Source organism: Cydia pomonella, chromosome 6 (assembly GCF_033807575.1).
Source record: "Cydia pomonella isolate Wapato2018A chromosome 6, ilCydPomo1, whole genome shotgun sequence".
Taxonomy (NCBI): domain Eukaryota; kingdom Metazoa; phylum Arthropoda; class Insecta; order Lepidoptera; family Tortricidae; genus Cydia; species Cydia pomonella.
Window position 1 is genome coordinate 11,345,643 of NC_084708.1, and position 13,702 is coordinate 11,359,344.

General features: G+C 38.0%; 1 protein-coding gene and 2 long non-coding RNA genes across 3 annotated transcripts; all 3 read left to right on the plus strand.

Annotated features, from left to right (window-relative positions):
• The first annotated feature begins 1,303 nt into the window (after positions 1-1,303).
• On the plus strand, positions 1,304-4,770 carry LOC133518944 (uncharacterized). The gene is made up of 4 exons (XR_009799555.1): positions 1,304-1,412; positions 2,671-2,832; positions 4,077-4,147; positions 4,754-4,770. It is a non-coding gene; the product is annotated as an uncharacterized LOC133518944 (long non-coding RNA).
• Positions 4,771-7,149: 2,379 nt separating this feature from the next.
• Positions 7,150-8,449, plus strand: LOC133518943 (uncharacterized). The gene is made up of 3 exons (XR_009799554.1): positions 7,150-7,501; positions 7,683-7,846; positions 8,299-8,449. It is a non-coding gene; the product is annotated as an uncharacterized LOC133518943 (long non-coding RNA).
• A 120-nt stretch (positions 8,450-8,569) lies between these two features.
• Positions 8,570-11,737, plus strand: LOC133518595 (uncharacterized). Its single transcript, XM_061852257.1, has 4 exons — positions 8,570-8,633; positions 9,123-9,228; positions 11,337-11,574; positions 11,723-11,737. The coding sequence occupies exons 1-4, from the start codon at positions 8,570-8,572 to the stop codon at positions 11,735-11,737; spliced, it is 423 nt and encodes a 140-aa protein (XP_061708241.1).
• Positions 11,738-13,702: the final 1,965 nt, after the last annotated feature.

A 13,702-nucleotide genomic window follows, 5' to 3' on the forward strand; every position in this document is an offset into this window, starting at 1 on the left:
AGCTTGTCTTTTTTTAAGCGTCCTCCTTTTCACTCGAATGTAGCAAGAGCGATAGAGATGGACATAGCTTTGTTTGAGTTTCGATAGCTATTCTGCCGGAAAAATCACTGTGCATTCGAACATACTGCAATCTCATACGACACTATTAAAGCTTGTGTAATTTTGAGAATATTAAAATGTAATATTTTAGTAAATTATTTATTTTGATGACATAACTGACCTACCTATTACATTTTGTAGTTTTTTAATTATAAGGCCGGCATCACAAGTCCAGGATGTTTCTCTGAACAGAATTCAGATTATTAATTCAGAAACAGAAAGGTTTGACTTACAAAAATGCTTACAAATGTCTTAAACACTCCGATCGATTATTTGTCTCATGAAAGTCTGTCACTCTCTTCCACGAATGTCTGATTCCGGTGTATGTGTGTGCCCGACGTGCCCTCCCATACATAATAATATGGTCAGAGGTGCTTAATTTTCAGTATCATTCTTACAGATTGATCTGAGAAATTCATAATCTGAAAAATCAGAACGTGTATGGAACATAACATTGTATGGGATTCTGGGCTTTCTGAATTACGGAACTGAATTCAGATTATGAAGGAAGATAGGCATACCGGACGTGTTAGTGTTTTTAGGGTTCCGTAGCCAAATGGCAAAAAACGGAACCCTTATAGATTCGTCATGTCCGTGTCTGTCTGTCCGTTTATGTCACAGCAACTTGGTAAGTAGATGTATTCTATGAACCGCATTAAGATTTTCACACAAATTTAGAAAAAAAAAACAATACATATTGGGGGTTATCCATACTTAGAACTGAAACTCAAAAATTTTTTTTTCATCAAACCCATACGTGTGGGGTATCTATGGATAGGTCTTCAAAAATGATATTGAGGTTTCGAATATCATTTTTTTTCTAAACTGAATAGTTTGTGCGAGAGACACTTCCAAAGTGGTAAAATGTGTGCCCCTCCCCCCCCCCCCCCCCCCCCCCCGCCCCTGTAACTTCTAAAATAAGAGAATGATAAAACTAAAAAGAATATATAATGTACATTACCATGCAAACTTCCACCGAAAATTGATTTGAACGAGATCTAGTAAGTAGTTTTTTTTTAATACGTCATAAATGGTACGGAACCCTTCATAGGCGAGTCCGACTCGCACATGGCCGCTTTTTTATTGAATGATGTTATTTATTCATTTAATTAAGTAACCTCTTTTTTAGTTGCTACAACCAGAACGATTGAAGAAGAATTTTCTGTCAAAATGTAACAATTCTCTTTGTAAAAAAATTGCAAAATCAGTGATAATTTTTTGGAATATTTTTCTAAATTATAATGTGTAGCCCTCTTCAATGTTTGCCGAGTTATAAAGAACCTCCGCCATGCGTTCCGTGCTATCGTGTCTCGGTAAGTACCGGTATACTTTCTTTTATTTCAGTACTTATATGACTTTTGCTTTAGGAGATTTAAAGACCTAGGTGACCTGGCCAGAGACACACTCAACATCCAACACGAATCGCGAAGTAAATTCCTCGCCGGTATCAACCAACTCTTGCAATCAAAGACTGTCATTCAAGCCACTGTTGCATCAAATAATAAACTAAGCTAAGAGTAACAACAATAACGGCCGCACCCACTTTGAGTAGGTAAAGTACTTTTGAGTAGGTAAACATGCTTTAAGTGCATATTTTAAACATATCTAAGAGTCCATACAAGTGTCTAGTAGCTGTATATTCTCTTCCGCTATGCTCGTCTTAGCTACTTAGCTATTATAATTATCCTTACTGAAATTTTAAAATTGTTACATATTATTAAAAAAAATGTAAACAAGCAGAATTTGAGGAATCTTTTTTCAATTTCTGTCCATAAACAAATATGTATAGGTATATGCCTGAAACTTCAGCACACGGTACCTGGAATATATAGTTTAGCAAGGAAATACAAGTGGATGAAAACATAATAAAATACTTAAATGAAAAACTTACAAATAAAAAAAATACTTGGCCGCTAGGTATTAGGCTCCCCAGAAGGCTGGCCGCATTGCCCCTCTCTGAATAGCAATGCTAATCCGCTGAGCAAAATATTGGCCAGCCGAAGCCTCTATAAGGCGTTTTGCTAACTCCTTGCTCAGGGTTAGGCAAGCCATTTCCGTCAGTAGAAAAAATTGAATTTCGCACCTTTTCTACTGACAAAGTGGTATTGCCAGAGTATAAACAATAATCGCACTAAATCATCAGCACATAAACTGCCCCCTTTATAAAAAAATCGAAAGGAAAGAAGAAAAAAAAAACATTCAGCCACAATTTAGTAAGAAAAGCGCTCCCGAAACGCATTCCGTTCCACGAGCGTCTTTTTTAATTGTTTATGGTGTAATCAGTATATTTAAAAAGTTACAAAATAAAATGGTGGGAAATCGAGTTTATTCATTTTATTGTAAATGTTATTTTTTATAACATCTTATATGTATATATATATATATTATTTCTCCAATGCATAGAGACGGGTCGTTTAAAAATAAGTAAGTACTTTTTTATTAAAAAATTCAAATGATTGTGGTTGACAAAATAACTATGCGAAGCGACTTATGTCACTGAGTAGGGAAGTATTTTAGGTGCTCAGTTTTATTTCCAGTTCTTTTTTTTAATTTTCTTATTCATTCGAGCAGGGCCCAACCTGCCTACCATGCGGCATAGACAACGTCACTCTTCGGCGGCCTCTGATCGTGGGTGACAGCTGCTTCGAGTACCGACCCACGTCCTGGCCTGGCATGCTTGTCAATAACCAAGACAAGCATATTCGATATCAACTTATTAATTACGAACGACCGGTAAGAAAACGTACCTACTTATAACTTTTCTTACTTCTTACGGTCACGGACTTTAATTGCTGAGCCATTTCGGGTTTAAGCGCCAATTACATCCACACTTCCCGACTTCGGGCCCGTAATCAGTCCCGATTTCGAGCCTGATAATCGTTTTCGTTTCACGGAATATCAGCACATCGTTAACAATATTTAATTTGTAAAAAATACTTTGTATAAAATAATACTTCTGATGATTGCCAAAAATGTTAAATGTTTGATAATTTTGCATATGAACCATTTTTTAAATTTCAAATATTGTAAACGATGTGCTGATATTTGGTGAAACGGAAAAATATTCTTTCTCAGGCCCGAAATCGGGTCTGACATCAGGCCTGATAAAGCGTGGATGTACTTCAAGCTTAGTTTGACAACTCCATAGGTACCGTTAGTATGTCAATACCTATGATGTGTTTAATGTAAAGTAAACCCTAAATGGCTCAGCAATTAAAGTCCGTAACTGTACAATCAACCGCGGTTATCACACTGATGCGAATTCGCTAGTCCCTTCGGTGTACGAGTGTGACAGCGCTATGCGCGTATATATAGCTACATACGTATGTTCCGTTCGCACACCAGAGCGGAGTGTGAATCCATATGTGTAGAGGTAGACCGCCTTTTAAGTGAGCGAGACAGCGCTATGCGCATTTATAGCTATGTCCCGCTCGTACACCAAAGCGGCGTGCGAATGCGCATCCAATGCGAAGACCGCCTTTAAGTCTACTAGGCTAGGGCCCCCGCACATGGATCGTAAGCGTAGGCGTCTGGCAAGCAAGCGTAAAAACGCAACGAATACAAGACGCGCAGAGGTCTACACACGAATCATCGCGTAGACGAATCCTTTGGTAAGGTAAATCTCCTTAGTTGAAATCACGTCCTAATTCTCTTCCATGGCAGTGGCAGCATTTGTGTACTTTTTTTATCCAAATAAGTTTATAATAAAATAATTCCGAGTCAATTCTGAGTGTCGGGTAAGTAATTCCCAAAAATGGCCTTTGATATGATGGAATTATGAGCGATTTTTCGAAATTACCCGATGTCCGGGGATTTTTGACGGACAAGTTGAAACCCGACGACGCGATGTGTCGCAAGTCGCAACTTCAGACGACACGTTGCGGCGACACGACTGCGGTTCCAACTCGTACCTAATTCGTTATTTGCCTAATTAGGCAGTACCTAGTGCAAGTATCTAACCTTCTTTGATGTGTCAGGTCCAGCCTCACTACCCATCCTGTGCGCCATCGTATTGCCAACGCCGCTAAAACAACGAGCGAATTAACAGGTGCGTTTCGCTTCAACCAAATCTCATAATAACCCAGTTAAATATACGCAGGTTTAACATGACAACCTAATCATAAATAATTTTACATTATGTTCATAATTATGGTGCTACTAAATAGCACGTAAGTGTTGCAAAACGTTGAACGATACACATGCGAATGGTTAATTCGCAACTCGTGTCGATTTAAAATACTCCATGCGGTCGTGTTTTAATTTATCGCACGTGTATCGGAATGTATAGTCTGGTCAATACGATACGCACGAAGTGCCAAAAATATGTATACACTACTTTATATCCCGTATATTAAGGTACAGTACTACACATATTTTTGGCACTCTGTCCGTATATTTGAGGTCGTGTATAAATATTTTTGGCACTGTCGTGACTGTACTATTACAGTACATCATGAGTTACTAAGTATACGTTGTTAACGGCTCCATTATAGGCGTACAAACACATTGTATAATTTACATCGTTCTTCGTTTGCCCTGCTATGCTCAATATCATCATCAATGGAGCATCAATGTTTCTGGGTTGCAGTTTCTCTTCAATTTGCCAATAATTGATGAATATGAATTTCTCTGTTCTTCTTTTGTTTCTTACGAGGCCTGCGGCTGTAGCACGGTCGCATTTTAATTACATGTCACTATGCCTGTCACTTTCGCACTTACAAACTTGTTAGAACGAGAAGAAGATCGAAGGTTGAAAATATTATAAATAGCCATTGTCACGAGGACTTGATACGCCTGCCAAATTTCATCAAAATCGGTTAAGTAGAAGGGGTCAAAAATCGATTGCAAGATTTGAAGCACACATATATGATGTAGATATATACAAAGAAGATACGGGGTCAAGCTAAATAAAACCGTTTAATAATAATAAAATCGTTTAAAAATGTTGGTGCTTAGAAGGATGGGGTTATCTTTCGCTGTTCCCTCTCAGCAGGTAAACCGGAGCTGGCGAGGCTTTTCTCGAATTCGAAGATGTTCTTATTAGAAGCACACGTGGAACACAATGATGAACTATCATGTTTATTCGAATCTTCTGATTCAATTTTTTTTTTTAATTTTTAATCGCTTTGCTAAATATGCAATTTTTTTCGATATCGATTTTATCGATATTATTTATGAATGACAGATCTTTAATAATATTTTCTGTGTACATGCCAACTGATGAGCGTGAGAATCTGGGTGAATTTACAGAATGCTTAAGTGAAATGTATGCAATTATAGACAGTGAAGAAGTCGACTTAATATATTTGTTAGGCGATTTTAATGCTCATCCTGACACGCCGTTCTTTAATGAGCTGAGTGGTTTTTGTAGGGATATGCAATTATGTATGGTGGACTCAGAGCTCCTACCGGAGTACTCGTATACGTACATAAGTGACAGCCATGGATGTATGCGGTGGCTTGACCACTGTGTGACCACAACAGCGGCTAGACAAACTATTGTTGGTGCTAAAATACATTATGACGTATACTGGTCTGATCACTTTCCTATAGAAATTATATGTAACGTAAGTAAAAGTGTACCTAAAAATATAACTCTTAACAGTAACAATTTAAATGAGAACTTGCTAAAAGGCATAATATGGGGTGAGCGTGAGCAATCCCAAATAAAAGAATATTTAGATATTTGTAATTGTAAATTAAAGGATATTGATTTTCCGAGTGATTTAGCATTATGTTGTGATAATTTATGTAGTAATTCTGATCACAGGAAAACTATTGAAAAACTGTATTATTCTGTTATTACAGTACTTCGGGATGCTTCTATTGCTAGTTGTGAAAGAAAACAGCCCAGAAGGATTGGCAATGTAACTGGCTGGAACAAACATGTGAGGAAGGCTCACCGGAGGGCAAGATCTTGTTTTCTAGAATGGTGCCGGTATGGTAAACTCAGATCAGGTCGATTGTATGATGAAATGTACCACTCTAAGAAAGAATTCAAACTCAAACTTAAATACTGTCAAAACAATAAAGACCAATTAAGGATGGACATGATTGCCTCTCATCACAAATCTAAAAACTTCGCCCAGTTCTGGAAGGCGACTAATAAGATCAGTCCAAGGGTGAGTTTACCGGCGAGTGTGGAGGGGGTTAGTCAACCCAGTGATATTGCCAACCTCTTCATGAACCACTTTAAAGTGGACCCTCTGGCGGCAGATGGGAGTGAGCCGGTGTTCGGAGCTGGGTGTCGTGTGCGTGGTGATCCAGTCAAAATAACACCAGCAGAAGTTTCAAAGGTAATTCGTAATATGAAAAGAGGAAAATCACCCGGACACGACGGCCTTAGCATCGAGCATCTGCAACACGCGGGTGTTCATCTCCCCAGGGTTCTTGCAATGCTGTTCACTTTTTGTATTCGTCACAACTGCCTACCGCACGATCTCATGAAAACGATAGTTGTACCCATTATTAAAAATAAAACCGGCGATGCTTCCGACAAGTCCAACTACAGGCCAATCTCTCTGGCTACTATACTGGCGAAGGTGCTGGATGGTGTGCTTAATACGTACTTAAGCAAACACATACTTTTGCATGACGCACAGTTCGGCTTTCGACCTGGGCTGTCAACTGAAACAGCAATACTATGCCTTAAGCACACCGTGCGATACTATACCGACAGGAATACGCCAGTGTACGCGGTCTTTTTGGACTTGTCGAAGGCATTTGACCTCGTGTCATACAATGTGCTCTGGAAGAAGCTGAGCAACGACACAAGTCTGCCGGCTGAAATAATAGAGACCTTTAAATATTGGTACGATAACCAAACTAACGTGGTGCGATGGGCAGGGGACTATTCGCAGGTTTACAAGATGAAGTGTGGAGTGAGGCAGGGGGGGCTCACATCACCCACGCTATTCAATGCTTATGTAAATGGGCTGATTGAGGAGCTCAGCAGTGCCGGTGTGGGTTGCTCGGTGGACGGCTGTTGCGTCAATAGTATCAGCTATGCCGACGACATGGTACTGCTGAGCCCCTCAATCGATGCACTCCTGCAGGTCTAGCATAACTTACATCCGCGAGAAGGACCGCGACTCGAGTCGACATTCCCGCAGCTGTCAAATTTGTCGATTTCCGTAGCACAACTGACACCCGCGACTGCAACAGTCGCGTAGAGAACTCAAAGTCGCGGCGCGACTCGTCAGTGTTCCCCGATGAAATCAAAGTGAAAAAATAAATGCTATTTACATGTAACAACACTGAATCGGAAACAGGGTTGCGCTATTTCATTCGTTCTTCGGTGGTAAAAATCAAGTTTTTTGTCGATGGTTATGTTATCCTGTCAAAGTCAAGGAAATTTCAAATTTTGTCAACATTTTATTACGAGAATATATATGGAAAATATGTAAGTAATAGAACTTTATACATTCACTTTTGTAGCATTTATGAAAATTCATATTCCTTATTAATGTATTTTTAATTAAACTTATAATAATATATTCTTATAGTAAATTAAAATTCCCGGAATTGTGATTATTGGTTTGTTTCACATATTCCTATTGTAAGATGATTTTAATTTCTTTCAGAATAAGTCCTGCATTATCCCAAACATCCAATGGAAGCTATTGTTAACAGGAAGATGATATCGAGATCTCAAGTGGATAGTCAGAAAACACTAGGCAAGAAGGTATCAAAAGCGGGGCTGGCTGTCTCCGCGCTAAGCAAGGCTGCTAAGTCTGAGGAGAAAGAGGTAGTACTAACCTAACTTATGATCGCAGTTACTGTATCTTCTTTTTTTTACTAAATTAGATATAAATAAATTGTATTATCGGGATACGTATGAGTGTAAGAATTACCAATTTCTACCGAATCTCCCGTAATGCAATCGCATTAAAGAAAAAGCAAGCAACACCTGACTGGCGTCCTACCTAGGATCCTAAATTATTTGTTCCTGATTACTGCAGTCAGACTTGATCCTGATCCTTGAGATCCTGAATTAAGTTGGATGTGTGAGCGCTTTAGCCCTTTGAATCCCAAGATCTCTTACAGAACACTTGTTTTGTGTTGTAGGTTTATTTGTGCCAATAACGTGTGTTTTCATAAGTATAGCTATTTGAAATTTGACAAATGAATATAAAAAGCTTATTTCATAGTTAGTCAAAAAAAATTCTTGTTTTGTTAACAAACCGGTTCTCTTTCCAGGGTGATTGTCCTACGCCGCATGTCAAAGAAAAAGAAAAATTGAAAATAATTTTAAGTTAATGTAGAAGATACTTAAACTATTTTTTAGTGTTCTTCTAGAAGATTTTAATATAAGTTGCAATAATATATACTCTGAATTTAAATATTGTTTTTTTCCTAAATTCCTGTAATTTTTACCTGCAATGAAACAAATATAAAGTAGGTACCTTGAACCCGTCATTAAGGTCTTCCCTAGGCCCACTTCATAATGCCTACTGCAACGTATCATACCATGACCGTATCAAGACCTGTCAAGCACGAAGAGAAGCGCCTAGAACACGGCCACGATCTCTACCGTATGATGACCGTATATGTACAGCCATACCGTAACTTGACATGAGCCTAAAGACACTTTCAAAATATCGGTGTTGGCCAGGGATGGAATGGTTTAGTAGGTGATGACTGATAGATTTCAATCAAAGCATAATTTAAAGCCTGACACGATCCTGTTACATAAAAGAGAAAAACTGTAGGTACCGACCGGCCGGAATCGGGCCGCGCCGGAGCCTATTACATATTACATAAGGCAGAAGTGATGGAGTCCCACCGGAGCCGTCCGCATCCGCCAGTAGCCAACCGGCTTGCGGTCCTACTAATGTGAATTATTTCATGAATTATGCAAAAAAGTACAAGTTAACCACCCGCGAGAGCAAGTCGCGTTCTTAATGTCGCGTAGACTTCGACTCGCGGTTTGACGTAAAGACGAGAGAATATTTTGACTCGAAAATGGCAGTTGTGCTACGGATTTTAGTTCAAAGTCGCGATATTCTGTCATTTTGTGACAGTGACATTCGATCTCGAGTTTGTCGCGTCTCTCGCGCGTGAGTTGTGCTGCCACCCCGCGACAAGCCCTCAAGTCGCGCCGATCTGTCTCTTGTCGAGCCTGTCGCGGTAAGTCATGCTAGCAGTGCAGACAATGTTGTCCATCTGTGAAATGTTCGCCGTGACTCATGGACTCAAATATAACGTAAAAAAGAGTGAAATATTAATTTTCAAATCCGGTACAAAAACTTACCCCATTCCGCCTATAACTCTCGGCGGTTTTCCTCTTAAACAAGTTACAAGTTTTAAATATTTGGGTCACTGGGTCACGGATACCCTAAAAGACGACGTCGACCTAGAAAGGGAACGCAGAGCACTATCGGTCAGGGGTAATATGCTCTCACGCAGGTTTGTACGCTGTACACGCGAAGTTAAGGTAACTTTGTTTAAATCTTACTGTCAGACGCTGTACATGTGTAGCCTACCCAACTAGCAAAAATATGTCATATAAAGGTTTATAAGGAAAAAAAAGTTATCCTAATACAAGTCACATAAACGTTTATAAGAGTGGAATTGGGCCCATTTTATAAGTAAGTAAACCTTATGATTACCATATTGTAGCTTTATTATTTGCTATTTTTTCTTATACTAGACATATAAAGGCTAGCAATAAGTATGATTCCCATATAACTGCCAATTTTAATTCCTTTATATGTTCAAAGTCCTTATAGTTGAATTTTATAAACCTTGCTTAAGTAGAATTAACTTATAATTGTTATATGAACTCCATTCGTAAGAAGCATGTTTTTATAACCGCTATAAAAGAATCGCTTTAAATGACTTAAAACTTAAAAACATCGCAGCAATCCTACAACAAGAATAATTGCGCAAGTGTTTCTAATGAATGACATATTTTTTGATTCATCAACCATTTTGAAAAGGGTAAGTCTATTTCTATAATTCTAACTTTGATTCTGTCTCTTTAATATTTGAAACTAAGTGGCAACTCGTTTTAGTGAGGAAATGGGGTATTTTCAATTCATTTTCAACGCCCCCATTAATTGACAATGTTTTGTGGTGAAAAAAAGTTTGAATCATTTTTCATTCCTTTGTTATTGCCTCAATAAGTCTTCAAGAAATTAACAAAACCTCTATAAGGTGTTTACAAGGGAAAAACGTTTAAAGTGGTTATGTTGCGAGCTAAGCGTTCTCCATCTTGATACATATTAGGGTTCAGTAATGACTAAATAAAACTCTTTTATCCTAGATCTGCCGAACGAACTACTATGGTTATTTTCATTGATGTGGACCGATTTCTAAGAAGAGAAGATTTATTTTTCGTTCATACTGCAAATTGGCTGTCATATTCCGAATTTTCACTAAAATGTTCCGAACTTTGAAAGCCGTCAACCGAACTCTCTAAGTTAATATTTTGTACGGAACCAATTGCACTTTCGGATGTATTGTCCTTGACAAAAGAAGTGTTGTTGACATAAGTAGAAGTCGTAGTTTTACTAATATCATTATTCATTTGGTCGTACATCCTTTTCACTTTCCTCTTGGAACTACCACTTTTTTTGAACTTTTTCCATTCTTCCAAATTCATCTTTTATAATTTTATGTAAGCAAACTTAATTCGTGTAATGGCTGTCTTTGTCATATAAACAAAAGTTTTATGACAATAATAAGGACTACACGCTTATAATTACTATATACCTGACTAACCAAGACTTGAACTCTTTTGAAAGTCATATAAATGACATGTATTCCATTGCTGTATAGTCGTTTACTTTCTGACCTCTATAAGATAGAATGCTTTATAACGATCCTGTGTATTTCTTTTATAAGATAAAAAGCCTCCGTGATAGCCTTTATGTGTCTTTTAATAGTATTTGGCTAAAAGCCCGTATAATTAGCCATTATAAGGTAATTAATAATTTTAGTCTTATAGTGGCCATATAATTTGGTGTTATTGACGATTACCGAACCCAATTATAAAGGTTGTAACCTTATAAGTAAAGGTTTTATTGTAGTCATATAATTTAGGTTTGTAAACGTTTACCTGACCTTATTATAAAGTCTGTAGCCGTATTAGCTTAATCCTCTTGTAAAAAGCTTTTATACGGTATGTTGACATAAACGATGCCTTTAAATGACGTTTATAAGAGTTTTCGCCATATAAGCCTTTGGTTACAAGGTTATTTTGCTAGTTGGGTATGGAGTGATTACACCAATAGGACGTTTAGTGCTCTGCGGGTCCAATACAACAATGCCTTTCGAGGACTGCTGGGGCTGCCCTGGCGCTGCAGCGCGTCGGGCATGTTCGCCGACAGCGGCACGGACGGCTTCCACGCCGTGCTGCGCAAGCGCGTGGCGTCCCTGTGGGCGCGCGTGCAGGGCAGCCCTAACACTCTATTAAAGGTGGTCGCCGAGAAGATGGACAGTCCTATGATCACCCACTGGATGTCCATGCATGTGAGACCAAATAATAATTTTAATTTAATATGATTTGATTTGATTTAATTTAATTTAATTTAAGTTATTTAATTAATTAATTATTTTAATGTAGATTTTATTTATATTAAGTAAATTATTAGATTATAAATTATTCATTATATTTAAGCAAAACTATGGATAATTATGTCCGAAATAAACGATTTCATTTCATTTCATTTCATTTCATTTCATTTCATTTCATTTCATTATTCCCAAAAGCTGACAGCTGGCGAATTGGTAATCAGTAGGCCCCTTAACAGGGCAAGTTATATAAAAACTTGTAAAAATTGTACCTACTCAGCGGCGCGAATATACAAACCTCTTTTCAATTTTACCTTTTTTGTTGTTATTCGTTTTTTAAATTTGTATGACAATTCATTTGACATAAAATAAATTACAACAAACGTCTATTTTGTCAGTAAATTTTGTTCAATCTATTTGGAACTTTAGTCGAAATTTTTGGAGTTGAATTTTTTGTAATAAAAATATTATAAACTATTAAAATATTTTGCCCAATATTAAAATACATTTCCATTACAGAAAAGTGCAAAATGTGCGACCGTATGAGCGTCATCAACCAACTGCAGTCAATAATGTCAAATATCAGGTATGTTTTTACATTGGTTTATTATATAAGTAGTTTATTTGCAGACCAACGGCAAGTTTTGATTTAGATTAATTCACCACGCAAATCAGTCTCTTTGAGCTAATTACTTAACTTTTCTAGGTGAACAAAGATAGCAAATTACGTTGAGTCCTAGAGCTTAAGAAGGAAATAGCTTTTCGAATCTAACGAAATAACGGTGTTTTTTTTTCTATGAAATTCAATTTCACGAGAAAATAGTTTCCACTAACAAAATCTTAACAAATCACTTTGATTTTGATGTCGATCGCTTCAGCATAATATATTGTAGGTTTATATGTTTGGCTTTATTAAATAAAAAATAATGCCTTTTTTTTGTTTTGCAAATTTTGATAAAAAGGAAAACCTATAAACCTAGTTTTTCATCAAGAATGTAAAATATTTAGAAGTGGAAAAACGTTTTCTGTTTTTGCATGGACGGTCACGTCTTATCCCTCTTAAGGACGTACAAATATAGAAACTGCTTTGGTGGATTTGTTGATAAGTTCTAAAGTTTTAATTTTGACCGTCAACAGAGGTGGATGCGGCGGATGCTGTGGGGCGTGTTGCCCTCCAGCGCCGTGCAAGCCGTGCTGCGGCGGCGGCTCTCTCGTCACAGTATACAGTCAAGTAGCAAATATCCAGTGACACCTGGCGCTTCGGCTAAAGGCAGATTTAACATTTAACACTGACTGATGCCAGAAGCAGGGTACCCATTAGTGGATATAGCAACGGCACCAATCATGAAATATTTAAGAGAAAATTGGGAGTACCCGATTTCATATTAATCTAGCTCAATGACTCTTGTTTTTGGTAAAATGTTGCCAGTGTTTAAAAACTGATATTAAACACTTATTTTACAGGTTTTGTGGTTTAAGTACGTTTCATTATTGATGCCACTTCCATTATAGGGGAGTTTGCCATGGACTGATTTACGAGAAACGGCACTAAATTCGTAAAAATGTTCATGATTAGGGGGGTCCATAGAGAACGAGCCGCCTCGCGAGCAAATTGCCGCGCGAAGCAGCTCGGTCGGTGGAGACGTGCCTCGGGCGAAGTAAATGCACTCGCGGTCGCATTCCGTCGAGCGAGGCACGTCTCCACCGACCGAGCTACTTCGCGCGGGAATTTCCTCGCGAGGCGGCTCGTTCTGTATGGACCATCCTAATTACTAAAAATGACGTTTTTTATGACTCGACATTCAATTAGTCCTGCATTGCATTTTACATTGGTGTGTACCTTGCTTGTGTTGTGTCATGCTCACGGAGTCTTTAACATCACAAATATAATAATATTTTAGCCTGCTGTCCAAGCTCCACAGGACGGGGGCTATCCCTGCGTAGACATAGATTACTGCCATGTTAAGGCAAAATAGCGTAGGTATAATATGTTTCTAGATATGCTGTTTTGCCGTAACTGGTTTTCGCGTTAGTGCACTACTGGTAATTCTCGCCATTGTCGTTAATTCGTAAGTTTCCCTAATAC